Source organism: Macadamia integrifolia, unplaced genomic scaffold (assembly GCF_013358625.1).
Source record: "Macadamia integrifolia cultivar HAES 741 unplaced genomic scaffold, SCU_Mint_v3 scaffold_113A, whole genome shotgun sequence".
Classification (NCBI taxonomy): domain Eukaryota; kingdom Viridiplantae; phylum Streptophyta; class Magnoliopsida; order Proteales; family Proteaceae; genus Macadamia; species Macadamia integrifolia.
In genome coordinates this window covers 258,729-273,465 of record NW_024870617.1, presented here as the reverse complement: position 1 = coordinate 273,465, position 14,737 = coordinate 258,729, and the positions used below count along the sequence as shown (strand labels likewise).

At 35.5% G+C, this 14,737-nt stretch overlaps 2 protein-coding genes across 3 annotated transcripts; one reads left to right on the top strand and one right to left on the bottom strand.

Moving 5' to 3' along the window:
* Window positions 1-982: 982 nt before the first annotated feature.
* On the bottom strand, window positions 983-3,732 carry LOC122070807 (annexin D3). 2 transcript variants are annotated; one of them, XM_042635033.1, is made up of 7 exons: window positions 3,610-3,732; window positions 3,384-3,490; window positions 3,068-3,213; window positions 2,136-2,363; window positions 1,716-1,928; window positions 1,544-1,633; window positions 983-1,424 (listed from the first exon to the last, which is right to left on the bottom strand). In XM_042635033.1, exons 2-7 carry the CDS (start codon window positions 3,457-3,459, stop codon window positions 1,221-1,223), a joined length of 957 nt encoding a protein of 318 aa, XP_042490967.1. In that variant the 5' UTR covers window positions 3,460-3,490; window positions 3,610-3,732; the 3' UTR covers window positions 983-1,220. The 2 variants fall into 2 exon arrangements, with proteins under 2 accessions (XP_042490967.1, XP_042490966.1); XM_042635032.1 differs by having other exon boundaries at window positions 3,384-3,708.
* A 6,639-nt stretch (window positions 3,733-10,371) lies between these two features.
* LOC122070821 (annexin D4-like) lies at window positions 10,372-14,176 on the top strand. Its single transcript, XM_042635065.1, has 6 exons — window positions 10,372-10,512; window positions 10,680-10,852; window positions 11,798-12,016; window positions 12,824-13,048; window positions 13,493-13,564; window positions 13,660-14,176. The coding sequence occupies exons 1-6, from the start codon at window positions 10,467-10,469 to the stop codon at window positions 13,867-13,869; spliced, it is 945 nt and encodes a 314-aa protein (XP_042490999.1). The 5' UTR covers window positions 10,372-10,466; the 3' UTR covers window positions 13,870-14,176.
* Window positions 14,177-14,737: the final 561 nt, after the last annotated feature.

The window sequence follows — 14,737 nt, the reverse complement described above, 5'->3', positions numbered from 1 at the left end:
GGAAAAAAAAAAACAGTTTTTTTACTGTCTATTGTTGATCGGTCATATATTACGGTTCAAATGGATTTTACTATGTTGGTTTAGGTCAGTTAATTAGGACATGCTAAGACCGACCGAATATTTGCATTTTCTTAAAACCTCAAACCCAAATAGAACCAATAACAAAATCAGTCGGTTTCAATTTAGGTTAACGGTTCGGTCTAGTGTTTACCACCAGGCTTTTGTTTTGTATTTTCTTAAAGGGAAAAGGTTGGATATGCCGCCGATATCAAGTATGCTAGCACCCATTGTGTCTATCTCTCTCTTCCCTTTTTCTAAAATGACCCTCATATCCTTCCTGAATGATACTCCATCATGTGTTCCTATTGGTGCTATCCGCTAGCATACTTGATATCGGCGGCATACCTATCCCTCTCCCTTTCTTAAATTTAAACAATACTACAAACACATAAGTGGAATTAATCAATGGTTTAGCTTTAATTCGCACCTTCATTCAAAATCCTTGCCCTCCAATTAGCTTTATTTGACGTCATACTTGATACAAGGCCTAAGCTAAAAATCCTTATTTCTTGTTCATATTTGATACATACTTCTCCAAAGGTCATTTAAGGTCTGTCCCTAGCTCTTTTAGATCATTCTATCTGAATCAAATCAAAAAATCCTTATTTCTTGTTCACCAATCTAAAAACCATTAAACATCAGAAGCAATGTCAAGTAGAGTCCAAGCCCTCCCAGCCATTAGATGATCACTGCATCTCATCGCTCACCGTAGAGGATTTTTTTGCTCTCATGTAGGTAAGCCTTTTTATATATGCATACATTTAGATATTTTTAATTTCATTTAATCTTAAAATCAAATACCACAGCACACTACTAAGTACTTTTAGTGCCATGGAAATGGATTTGCATTTGTCAAAATGAATATTTGGTTATACCAGATGAATTATGGAATACTATTCAGCATTATGCTGACGTCAAAATCTATGACAAAATCAATTTCAACAGTTTCCATTTAACAGCAGCAGTTCCATGGATGGCTAGTTATAAAGCATCCAGTTTCTTTGGTTTGAAACTCCATTAAAGCCTATGTACAAGCAACCAGTAAAAATCACTAGCTGGTGACCAAGCATACAGACCACAAGTGAGCTCCCAGTGCCAAAGGAGACCAGATGAGAGCAAGGTTGTTGATCTCATGATATATAGGTGGATCCTAGGGAGCATCAGAGTTTTCCTCCAAGCAAAGTGACTAAGAAATCTTTGTAGTCACCAGATGTATCGCCAATGACTTCATTGTCGAGGCTAGTTTTGTACATGTTGAAGTACTCTCCTCTGATCTTCATCATATCGATTTCAGCCCGAGTCACAATGGCTCTGGTTAGTGAATCCTCATCTGTTCCGAGCCCGACAACTGAATTTCTTACAACCTAATGACAATTTGGGGCAACAGAGGAAAAATTAATCATCACAAGAAGCTTCATCTGCATAAATCTTTAATGAGAAACCATAATTAATGGAATGTCAAGAAATTTGTGTTTGTGCTCACCTCTGCAAAGTGTTTCTCAGGGGTGTCTATGCAGCAAATTATCATTCTTAAGATGGATACCAAATCACTGGTGCCACTGCTTTTTACGTCCTATTAATTTAAAAATTAAAGGTATCAGTCAAAATGTAAACAACAATGACTACAAGAAGGATGTAGATTCTGAATGGCATACCTGGTCTATGGAATTCCCATACTTTTGTTTGTAGCACTCAAATGTTGCTTTGAGTTGAAATGTATTCCTGGTACTAAGTATCCATACCACTTCATCGTGATCCAACTGCTTCTTTTCAATGGCATCGTGAAGCACAGAAGCCTCAGAATCCGCAACATTTGCATCCACTAATTCTCTGTCATACCTGTAAGAACTCACTAGCCCCAAAAGAAGCTGCAAGGCAAACATAACAACTCAGTCAGATTAATTGAGCCCTGGAATACTAGCAAGTGGAATGCAATCAGGTCTTTTACTGAAGTTGATCAAAACTTATCTGGGTAAATAAGAGTTTCTGTAGATCTCATTCAAGTGAGTTTTGGTTTAGTTTTCGTATTGGGGGATATTGTCTTGGTAGATCGCATCAAGTGAATGTTGGTTTACCTTTCTGAGGGGCAGGGTCACAGTGGATGTGATGTGTTCTTCAAGGGAGTAATCAAACAAGGAACAATAGGCTTGTCTCGCAGCCATCAAATGATGTGGGGATGATGCGCATGAAATCTCTATGATCACTTGGAGATGATGAATTCCTTTCTTCTTTTGCTTCAAGGCTTCATTGGCCAACTTCGCATCCCTTTCTGGAGGATCCAATGTCCACAAGATGACTGCTTTCTGGTCTCATCATGAGTTCAGTGTCAGATTCAAGCATAAACTACCTCACATAAGTAAAATCATAAAACAGAGATACAATGTGGTGAATCCATCAGTCATCAGTAATCTACACAACCAGGTCAGATAGACAGGAGCTTTTCTGTCACTGAAACTAAACCTTGAATGAACCACAACTTTTTGTGGAGGAATAGTTGTGATCCTTAATACAGTCAAGCAACTATAGAATAAGCAAAGATAACTTTGATGCAAAGTTAGCTACATTTACATCTTAGCTAGCAAATTGGTTCAGTCTCTCTGTTCAGTATATAACCCAGTTGATCAATTACCTAAAAAAATATCTCTGTAATTGTTTACCCCTTCAGGGATCCAAGGGAACTTATTAAGTTCACATAGATTGTGACAGTGATTTTGTCATTTCATTGAATTATTGATGGAAAGACAACTAAGTAAATTGAAATTACAGGTTATGGCTCATTTGGTTCATCAGTAAAAGTATGTTCTTTGCCCAGAAAAACAAACAAACAAACAGTATGCGCGCATCATTTCCTAAAGAGATAATTGCAAACCCAATGGAAGATGATGGGTTTTCCCCTTTTTTACTTGGAAATTGTAATGGGAAATCAATGTAATAAGAAAATGATTCTTTATTTTTTCAGAATTGTAAAGGCGAATGCAAGGTTTAAGATGATTAAAGAAGAACAAACCCTGAAATCGCCAGAGAGCTCAGAATAGAGACGATCAATGAGGGATTCATTATAGAGCTGTTGATATGTCTCTCTGATCTTCTTACGCTGGCTTGCATTTCTGTGACCCAAAATCCAAATCACTCCCTCCTCATCCGTTCCCCATCCTGCATCCATCCATTCATCCATCATCCATCAACATAACTATATCATCATCATCAACAACAACAACAACATCAACCATTCTCATCTTCCCTCACGATCAACAGAAAAAATAATCAAAACCCAGAAAATGATAGAAAGACAAAAATTAAAGGTGAATTAGAGAACAAGAAACCTTCGAAAGCTTTTCTGAGTCTCTGACTGTCTTGGGTTGGAGTAGGAACCACGTCTGGTACTCTCATTGTAGCCATGTTCACCTCCTCCTCCTCCTCCTTCTTCTACCTTGGTTCAGATTTCACCGAAAATCAAATGAAATTGATCTGAATTGAAGAGAAAGAATGGGATTTTGAAATTAAATTAAGTTGGGTAGAATTAAAATGGAATGTTTATAATTTCTGTACCAAACTTGCTCTTCAGTCTTATCAGTTTCGAAGACGTTTCCATGGATTTCGCTGGACGAGAGGAGACTCGAATATGAGAGAAGAAATGAAATCTATCTTTTGACTTGACTAAACTACCCCTAGTTGAAATAAAAATTCCGTCTGAAACGTTTTATTTCATAACAAAGCTTTGAAGAAACCAAGTTTTAAAACTAGAAAAAGTAACGGCTATAACTGATATGGTAATACAGCTCCTTCATATTAATGTGGTCCCCTCTTTTGGTCAAATTCAAGCTTTGATTGTAACAGCCAGCTGGAAATTATTGTAATTTATGAACGTAGTGACATCTTACCATAAACATGATGTCATGGCAAACACGTGATTTACCCAAAAAAGACACACACACGTGACAATCGTGCGTTGTGCTTTTCTGAGGACTTCCTGTCCATAGTTGGCATGTCTTGTTTGGTTCTTTTCGTTGTGAAAAAGCAGAGTTTTTCTCCATGAGAGTACCTCAACCAGTCTGTTTGAGGAATTATATCGAAAAACAAGGGGTGAAAGTTTAGCCCTAATAATTGAAATATATCTTAGTCTATTTTGAGGTTGAACAGAGTTTAGGTTAAGTTTTTAATTTTAAGGTTGAACTAGGATTGAAAAACTCCAACTTCAGATTAGGATTGGGTTGAGTTTAGATTGAGGTCTCAGCTTGATCCAATCCAACTCAATTCGATTCTAAATTTAACCTTGAATTTTTATATTAGAAATTAGGGCTCTTATTGATATTGTATTTTTCTATAATTTTTTAATATATAAGATATGAATGGTAAAAATAGGTCAATCAAGCTTAACACAACCATTGCAGAAGCCAAAGTAAACCCAACCTAATCCAACCCGATCCAATCCCGCCCTGACAGGGTCAATTAAGGCTAGGTTGGGTTGATATGAACTCGGTAGGGTTGGGCCAGAACATAAATCCAATAGAGTTGGATTGGGCATGTGTTGAATTTTGAAGATCTAGGGTTGAGTTAATGTTTTAAGAAACCCAGACAAACTTGACCATATTTCACCCATAATTAGAGCCGTGGGAACAAAAGAAAAAAAAAAAGAACATAATAACTTCGTTTGTTTGCAAGGAAAATTCAAAGGAAGAAGAGAAATTTTACATAAAATTTTTTATTCTAACTTTTAAATCAAATAGATTTGAATGAAAAATAGAGTGAAATTTAAATGAAAAAAAAAAAAGCTATCCATTTGCATGTGTCTACGCCCCTAGACGTATATAGGCGTGCGTGCATAAAAAGACTATACTCGCTGTTTCTCACCCCATGCGTTAAAGATGCCTCTATGTGGCCTTCCATATTGGTCTACGCACTAGTTCAATGGCCCCATAAACGGGTAGCATTATCTTCCCCGAAATTTAATTAACTATATATGAAATTATTTTGAATTAATAATCCATTCACATATGGAATGATTACATAAATTTCTTTCTTAAGTTTGAAAATTTTACTTCATTTCCTTCTAATTTTTCCTTGCAAGCAAAACTAGGTTGACATCGATAGCATTACACTATAACACAATATATTGGAGAAACCCAACTTCCATTTAAGTTTATTCAGAAAAAATTCTTACTGTTTATTGAGTAAACTAAACACGACCGATTGGATGAGCAAAGATTGCTTAAATATGGAATTGTTGAGGGCAGATTGCAACTTTAACAATTCCAGCAAAGTATCCTCAGCTGTTGGGGTACTTCGTAGAGGGCAACCACTTGCAACCTAATAGGATTGGTCCCAAAAGCCAACGTAGAGCTCTCAGGGGAACTTTAAGTTTCCTAAGCTCGGTTGGGAAACCAGTGTTTCTCACATTGATCCAAAATTTAACTAAAAAATAAATAAAAACTTTAACGTATGATGATATTAATGCTATAAGACAAATTTGACCTGCAAAATATAATCGTTGACATAATTGATCATTCATCTCAATTAATCTTTTTTTTTTCCCCTCCGTTTGGACAAGTTGGTAACTTAACCATTGATCCAAAATAAAAATAAAAGATAAAATTAGTTTTCTATTCACGAGCCCTCCGTGCATCACAAAAACAAGAGATGCAAAATAACCATCATGCTCCATTCATGGGTTTGTGGGTCTCTGTGTTTAGGTGCAGTAGATGCTCCCAAATAGAAAACACTTGTCCTTTAAATAAATAAAAAACCCTTATATATTATGATATTAATGATATTTTAAGACAAATTAAGCACATGCAAAACATAATCGTTGACATAATTGATCTTTCATATCAATTGGTTGGAGACCATATATATATATATATATATATATATATGCATTGTGATATCAAAATCCATGTGAAGTGTGAACTCAAAAATCAAAGTTGAAATTATGAAAAAGACAAAAAAGGGAAGGATGTTTGTAATTTGTGTTCATGCTCACTAATTTTTTTTTTCCCAATATATGTGAAACGTGTATCCCATCCATATAATCTGATCCAAATTTTTTTTGTTGAACTTAACGAAGCAATTGGTGTCAAATCAAAATATACAAAAATGAAGAACAAGTAGGTATATATGAAAGGAATATTGATTGGTTCACAGACTCCACACTCCACATGCAAGGTCAAGGTACTGGTATTAATAATTATGGATCTAAAGGTATGGACCCCTAAATGTTATTTTTTATCCAACACTGCAATGTGTGGTGCATTCAACAAAAACTGACAAAAGAGAAAGGCTAACAATGCTTATTCTACATAATAATGGAAGTGTGTAAATCATATTTAGAAGATGGCCCCGCCATTGACAGCTATGACTCACGTTTAAGTAAGTACATGAATAAATAAAGAGAGAATGGGATAAAGAGGAAGGACTGGGATATATACAATGGGGTGGGATCTTACTTTTGATTTTTTGTCTGAAAATTATGGATGGGTTAGAATTATCAATTGAAAAAATACAAGGAGAACTTATATAGAGATGAAGAACCTTTTGTAAGATTAAACTGTCAAATAAGATATAATAAATGCAATAGATCAATACGAATACCAAGAATGAGATACATAAACTAATAATAAAAGTGTATCTTGTTTAGGATTCATAATCAAACGAAATGTAGTGGAAACCCTTGTGATTCATGAAATAATAAGGTACTTCTCCTCTGTTCTCCTATTATTATTGATTAGATGAGGAACTTAAATGCATAGAGGAGGAAGCCACAAGAAATTCTAAATCTTTCTCATTTTTCTCTTTTTTTCAGAATGTACGTAGTAAATAAGATTAAGGTTAAAGGTGGGACGTACTTAGTTCTCTATTTATATAGTTTTCCAATGAACTTACTCATCACAAGTTCCATGGTTAACTAAAGTTCATACTAACCAGTCCAAATAATTAGTTTGACTTTATTAAACCACAAATACCCAATTAATAAAAACCCACATAAGAAATATTCTACAAACTTTAACTAGGTGCTAAGTCTTAGTTATTATTAGATTATCTAAAGGGTTATGTTAGTTAATTGAGAGCTTTTTCTAGAGAGCCATTGAATTGATCAAAAAATTGAACATAAGACTAATCTCATGCACTAATGAGCCTAGCTCGTCTCCCTACTCGTGTATTAAAAGTTAAAGTTCTATTGGAGTTGAGACTCTAATCATGTTGAGATTCTTACTATCAAACTCTTGAAACATTCAAAGTTTTATTCAAGTTGCCAATGAAAGCAGCTTGATATCTATTAGTGTGCATAACTTATGGTATCATCAACAGAGCTATGAGAGATATTTTATCAATATTGATCCTCTTTGTCATTATACTATAGGATATATGTTAGATTCCAAAGGAAATTAAAGGGAAGGAAAGTGAAAATTTTCAAAACTAAAAAAATATTTTATAATCATTATCCCATGTGATTGTATAAATTACTTAATTTCTTACCATATGTAGTAATGATACATTTTACATGTATTTTTATTTTACTTTTGAAACCAAAGGGATATTTGGATGTAAAGTAAAGTAAAATTTAATAATTAAATATGTAATGATTTAGAGTTAGTGGTATAATCACATTGGGTAATTTAATTTTTTGGATTTAAAAATTTCACTTTCCTTCCCTTTAGGCTAGGTTTGGATGCCAAGACATAAAAAGAAATGGAAAGAAAAAATTCAAAAAAAAAAAAAAAAAAAAGGGGGAGAAAGACAAACACGTAGTCTATCATTTTATGTATCTCTCTCCTCAAATTATTTTTTTGAATTTTTTGTTTTTGTTTTCTTTTCATTTCTTGGCAACTGATCATAGCTTTAATTTTCCTTGCAACCTAACAAAGCCATAGATATTTTAAACAAATGTGAAGCTCTCATTCCTATTTAAACCATCCTTCTGAATTGTTTCTTAAATAAAGTCCAATACAAGTTTAATGTAATGTTAACAAGAAGAAACATTATAATAATTAACTAACGGGAAGAAAGAATGCTACCCTGCTAGTTCAGGCGAATACCTGTGCGTGGGCCAATAAGAAAGTGTGCATGAACATCTGTAACGCATGGTGGGGGGGGGGCAGCACGACCTTTCCATGCCCTGCTATGTTTGGACGTTTCCTGAGGTGTAACATTCTTTATCCCTAACTATTTTTGTTAAAAAAATTTCTATTTAGCAGAAAAATTATTTTGTTAAGGGAGCCTCATTTTTTTATTAGTTATTTTTTCTGATTGTTTCCCTTCTCTTTTTTTTTCTTGCAATCCAGTGCATAAGGCTCTTGCTACTGTAGGGTCTGGGAGAGACATATGTCTGCAGCTTAGCCGATGCTTCGTATGAGTGTTCTCTCTTCTCTGTCATCGTTAAATATGTGTACCCCCATCCCCCCAATATGATACATTCTAGTCCACCCGAATACATTCTTTTGCTGTTGGTTATTGGTTTAGTATGTTAGATATTCCAATATGAACCAATAAAACATATTGATCTCTTGTGCCATTTTTTTTTTTCTTTTACAAAATAAAAAATAAACAAATTATTAAAAATTGTATTACTACCGAATTTTTTCTTTTTTTTTTGGGGGGGGGGGTAGAACTACCACCGAAAAGTTAAGATGGACTATTTATTATTTAAAAAAAATTTCAATTCCAAAATGAAGTGGGATATCCAAATATGATTAATAACCATCAACTTATTATTAATTCAATATTTTTTCTGGCTTAATTGATACCAACGTTTAATGTTATTATTTTCAAGCAGAAGAAGTATAAAAACATTAACGACTTGTTATTAAATTTAAATTTAACGTTAAAAGTGATTATAATTATTTCTTTCTACCGTTCTTTATGGCATTGAAAATATAATTTCTTAATTTTTTTAAAGTAACATCCTTGAACTAAAGAACAATCCCATACACATATCACACTCAAAATGAGCTACATAATACGCATTAATGTCACAATTTGGTTGCAATTAATTATGAATTCTTGGTAAGATTATTAGGATTGGGGGCTAATGTGTTGTAAATTGTGCTAAAAGTTTTTTTCATGGTAATGTAAATGATCCTTCATAATTGGCCTCTACGGTAGAATCAATCAAGAAGGTTACATGGACCCAGATATAGCGAAATAGATGATATATCTAATTTTTCTGAATTGGTAAATTGTTATGTTTGTTTCGTTACATATTAGGCTTTAGACCAAATAAAATTTTCCAAGAACAAAAATGTGGATGAACATACAAGTGATTCATGCTAATATATGACACATAATTTTCTTTGAGTATGAAATTCGACGTATGATCTATTTGGATCATACCCTATTGATAAGATGATTCAAAATTATAACATCATCCTACCACATGATATAATTATTTCTATGAAAGAAGCTTTAGAAAACTAGCCTTGTTAAAGAAAAAAGAGTCCAATTTGATTCCATATTAGCATTTTTTTTTTTAAGTGAACAACCTTTACTAGATTAAAAATTTTCATTTTTAACAAAAAAAAAAAAAAAAAAAAGTTATAGGTAAAAGCAATTTGAATGTATTCCAGGTAACCCTTTATAAGATTCTGTAACCATGAGAATAACATTCTTTGTTAAAGGTGGACTAAGAAAAATAATGACAACCTGCACAAGGTAATAAAAAAGAGGAGGTAGAGGGGAGGTGTAATAAAAGAAAGGGTTAAAAAACTATTCTGTTGACACAAGAAATATCAAAATGTACTAGACCGATAAGAGAGCACATGCTAACATCTTTAACACGTTCTATCTCTAAACATTTCGTATGCCAATAAGAGAGGGTATTTTTAAAATATATTATACAAATAAAAAAATTGGTAAAAACAAATTATTGTGATGATTATCTAATTAATATATGGGAGAGGGATACATATGTCGGTGGTATATGATAAACTAATGAACAAAATCAATAAGGGCATAAAATGAAATATAGTATAAGAAAGATAGAAGTAATCATGCTAATTTACGATATACCATACCCAAACTTTTTTCCTAACGTATAAAAATACAACCAATAGCTTTATAGGTAAGGGAAGTCACCATTTTAGGCCCATGTAACACGTGGGTCTGTCCTGTATCTTAAACAAAAATCTGTCAAGCATTTCGTCCGTTTATAAGGCATTAATTCATTTTGAGGGACCCACTCAACTGCATTTATTAGGAGATAAAAAAAAAAAAAAGAGAAAAAAGAAAAACCCTTTAACGAAACAAATGTCAGAAATGCCCTTGAGAGTTGGATATAAGAAACGGGTCCGGGGACACAAGGAGAGTTACCAAACTCACTCCTCTTTGCTGGCTAGTGGCTGTAGCCTTTGCTTACAGCTTTATATTCCCTGAATTGTTGTAGAAAAGGAACGAAAAAAAATCAAAGAAGAACAATGGCTCTTCCTCAAGAGGTCGAAGCTCTCTCAAAATCTTTCTCAGGTTCTCTCCCTTTCTTCAATTCATCAATTCCACATTCATCCCTCTTAAGAAGGGATTTCTCTTTCTCTTCTGAAAACATAATACATTTTCATTTTGTAGTCTTTTTTTGGGATCAATTTCAGTCGATTTTTATTTTTGTAAAAATGTGTAATTTGTTTGGTGTATAGGATTTGGAGTTGATGAGAAATCAATTATTACGGTATTGGGGAAATGGAAACCGGAGGAAAGGAAATCATTCAGGAAGGAATCCCCTTTTTTATTCACACAAGACGATCGTCTCTTTGAAAAGTGGAATGCTGATCATATTGCCCTCCTCAAACGTGAATTCTCTCGCTTCAAGGTAAAAAAAAAATAATCAGGAATCTCTCTCTCTCTCTCTCTCTCTCTCTCTCTCATTTATTTAAGTTAAGCCTGCGTTTGGTTGTGTGTTTTCTGTTTCTGGGTTCCTAGCTAAGTGCTTCCACCTTTCATCACAAAATTCTCTTTGTTAAGGCAAGCAAAAGTGGGAAAAGGTACTTTCTGGACGGTCGCCAAATGGTCCCTAAAAAGTTTCAATTTAGATTGAAGGAGGACAAGAGTTCGGATCAAGTCCTCATGCGACCCTAGTGCCTGATTCACACATCAAATCCACTTATTGTCTCTTTTCTTACATAGGTTTTTACCTTGAATAGATTCCATGTGGAGATCAGGCACCATACTCGTACGAGGACCTGATCCAAATTCGGAGGACAATTATAGTGTGACCCATAGGAGGAGAGACCCTTTTTGTCCTCCTATGTGCTAGCCTACTAGGGATGCCTTTTTTTTTTTTGGCCGAAAAGAACCCTGCCTACTTATGGGGCTCTACGTCCAGATCACACACGCGAGCATGAGCATGAAAAGATCATATTGCCTCCTACCCAGATGCCTCTGCATAGCTTCCCATTGGCTTGTGCGTTGGCACAATGGCCATGCAAGCGGACAAAGTTCTCTTACCCTTTTTTTTGAGGGGGGAGTTTTATGTTTGGGAGTGTGGCTCATGCATCAACACATGAACCAATGAGAATGAAGCATCAACAAGGGAGGAATTTAGGTCTTTCATTAGGGGTGAGGTGGGCATTTCACCCCATCCTTAGTCTAGGGCAAATTTAATGGGTCTCATGGACCCAATATATTATGTGTACCGAGTAGGATCCACTAGTTGTGTGATCACAACCACTGAAATCAAGGATCTAAAGGACAGTCTTGATTTTCCTTTCCTTCTTTTTATTTATTTTTATATTTTTTTTGTCTTTAAAATTGGTAGAATGCTGTGGTTCTGTGGACAATGCACCCATGGGAAAGAGATGCTCGTATGACAAAGGAAGCTTTGATTAAAGAGAATCGGTCATATGATATTATCATTGAGATCGCTTGCACCAGATCATCAGAAGAGCTATTGGGTGCGAGGAAGGCCTACCACTCCCTCTTTGATCACTCCATCGAGGAAGATGTTGCTTCACATATCCATGGCAGCAACCGCAATGTGAGTATTTACATCCCTTGGGTTTAATGATGCAATTGGTGGGGCCATCCATTGTTCAATCACAGACGTTAAATTCACTAATGGGTATTTGTGGGCCTAAGACCCATTTGGTATATGGGTTCAAATAATGGCTCAATCAAGGCCTACATCGAAGTTGGGCACTTTGGGCCTTAAGCCCAGTAGCTGTCTAAGATCCTTTTGGGCCTTAAAATAAATCCCTATACAGTTCCCAGCTTGTATGAAAACAACAAAAATTTGAAAAACTAATGTTTATAGGGGTGCTAATGGGCTGGGTTTTTTAAAAACCCAACTTAACCCTAGGCCATCTTAACTCAGCCCAAATCCAGCCCAGCCCTAGGTTGGACTGGAACATCTCTCACAGGTACACTCCTATCCGGCTCAGCTCAACCCAGCCCGGTCCTGATTGACTCTGATTGGGCTGCCCTGGCCTGGCTGGATTGGGCTGTAGTCTTTTTAGGATGGCTTTGATTCTTTGATAGAAAATAGGGAAGAGGCTAGGCAAGCTGCCCGGGTGCGCAGCCTGTCTCACTCTCTCCATCCCCTTTGGAAATGATCCCAATTTTCCTCACATCCCAGCCCCCCATTGGTTGAGCTGCTAAATCCCAACTTAGGACTGTCCTACATTCTGGAAAGCTCAGCCCAGTCCCTGTCCAAGCTTAGGGCAGGCTCGGGTTGGCCGGGCCAAATTGACACCACTATATGTTTAGCTTGAAACATGTTACATTGAATGCATAAACTAGTACCTACTACTGTTGCTCTAACATGGAGTCCTCTGATTCTGGGCAGCTCTTTGTAGCACTAGTGAGTGCCTACAGGTACGAGGGTTCAAAAGTGAACGACGAGATTGCAAAATCAGAGGCCAAGATGCTTTGTAATGCCATCAAGAATGCTAATAAAAAGAACCCTGTTGAGGACGAAGAGGTGGTAAGGATACTTGCAACTAGAAGCAAGTCCCATCTCAAAGCAGTCTATAAAAACTACAAGGAACTGTGTGGAAAGACCCTTGATGAGGTAAACTATTTGTTATGTTACTCTCAAATTCTTAATCAGTTTCAAATATTGGTCTGCTCTTATATATTTTGGTGGTGATCCGAATGAGATTTTTTCTGAGGTATGTGATAGTAGCAGAGGGGTCTGGATGAGAGTTTCTTGCTGTGTTTTGGGTGTTCTTGAGAGATTTCCACCGTAACCTTTCCACTGTAATATCATATTTTAATACATTAAAAGCACTAGTTTCATGGTAACCCTTAACTTATAAAGTGGCTAATTTCTAGTGCATTTTCTTAATGAAACTATGACATCAACATATTTGTATCATTCCTTGAGGTTTTACCACTCCCTGGTATTTCTCTACTGACCCTTGAGGGTGTTTTTCTTCATAGTGGGGACCAAGAATTGGACTAACTAGAGCCATTTTCCTATGACACTCAATATGAATATTTGCTGTTTTACTAGGATTTGGAGGATGGATCAAGCTTAAAAGAAGCAGTTCAGTGCCTTTGCTCTCCTCAAGCATATTTTAGCAAAGTGAGTGAGGATGAACCCATCAACTAGACTGCAAGTATACTAAGTTTGTAAGATGGAATTAGCTTATTATTTTTCTCTTTTGTTGAGGGTTTCAGGTACTGAATGCTGCATTGAAGAGTGGTGCAGATGAGAAAACAAAGGTTGCACTTTCTCGAATAGTTGTAACTAGAGCTGATTCTGATATGAAAGAGATCAAAGAGAAGTATCTCAAGGACAATGGAGTCTCCCTCTCCCAGAAAGTCAATGAGACAACTCATGGAAACTATAAGGAGTTCATGCTCAACTTGATTGAAAGGGGAAAATAACTTAATCAAAAGAAATTACACCAAATTACAAGAAGGCCAAACATGTTTTAGATGTCATGTCTTTTGGTATTCCTAAAGTTAGATCACATAAATTGTCTTGTCATTGTAGCTTTTTGTTCTTTTTCTATATCAAGCCTAGATGTCCTTGTGTGACTACAATGTCAACCTTTCTTTCTTTACTTTTCTCTCTCTCTCTCTCTCCCCCCCCCCCACCTCTCTGAGGGCTTTACTTTGCATATTGTGTTTCCATAAAATCATGTTTGCAAGTAAATTGAACTTTTGAACTATATTGGCAGGTTCCTATCAATGTTGGTCTTTTATTGTCACGTGTGTTTTATAGTTCTTTGGAATATGTACATTGTGTGCAAGTTTATACTCTATTTAAAACCCCATAGGGATCACAACATGCTCATCTGTATTGGTGTATGTGTTTCATCCATATCTCTCATGGTTTGTTAACTTATAAAAAATGTCTCACAATTAGCCCAATGGCCTATTTGAAAATGTAACAGGGATCCTGGTATGTTTCTTTGGACAACCCTAATGTACATAAAATTGTATTCTATCATATTATCTACAGTGAATGCATAGATACACAATTACCGTTAATATAAAATCACAGAGAACCACAGTCCACTTATGACTGGGGTGTTGATCCTAGTTACTCTTTGGAATGAAGTGGAAGAAGGGAGGAGATTCACGAATGAAGAAAATGATCCATTGACTTCGAAAGAATTCAAGGAGGAGCTATATGATGTGAAAATCTCATGTATGGTTTTGTAGAGTGACACTAAGGATGACTTATCTGTCAGTTTTTCCATTATCACTCCCAAAAATCCAAACTTTGCCTTACGTAAAGTTGCCAGAG

Bases quoted from the DNA above. Each gene is read 5' to 3' on its own strand.
- LOC122070807 (XM_042635033.1), bottom strand. From the start codon at position 3,459: ATGGCTACAATGAGAGTACCAGACGTGGTTCCTACTCCAACCCAAGAC. The intron at 3,214-3,383 runs GTTTCTTGTTCT...GGATGGATGCAG, and splicing joins ACTCAGAAAAGCTTTCGAAG to GATGGGGAACGGATGAGGAG. The intron at 2,364-3,067 runs GTTTGTTCTTCT...TGATGAGACCAG, and splicing joins AGCTCTCTGGCGATTTCAGG to AAAGCAGTCATCTTGTGGAC.
- LOC122070821 (XM_042635065.1), top strand. From the start codon at position 10,467: ATGGCTCTTCCTCAAGAGGTCGAAGCTCTCTCAAAATCTTTCTCAG. The intron at 10,853-11,797 runs GTAAAAAAAAAA...TAAAATTGGTAG, and splicing joins GTGAATTCTCTCGCTTCAAG to AATGCTGTGGTTCTGTGGAC. The intron at 13,565-13,659 runs GTGAGTGAGGAT...TGAGGGTTTCAG, and splicing joins CTCAAGCATATTTTAGCAAA to GTACTGAATGCTGCATTGAA.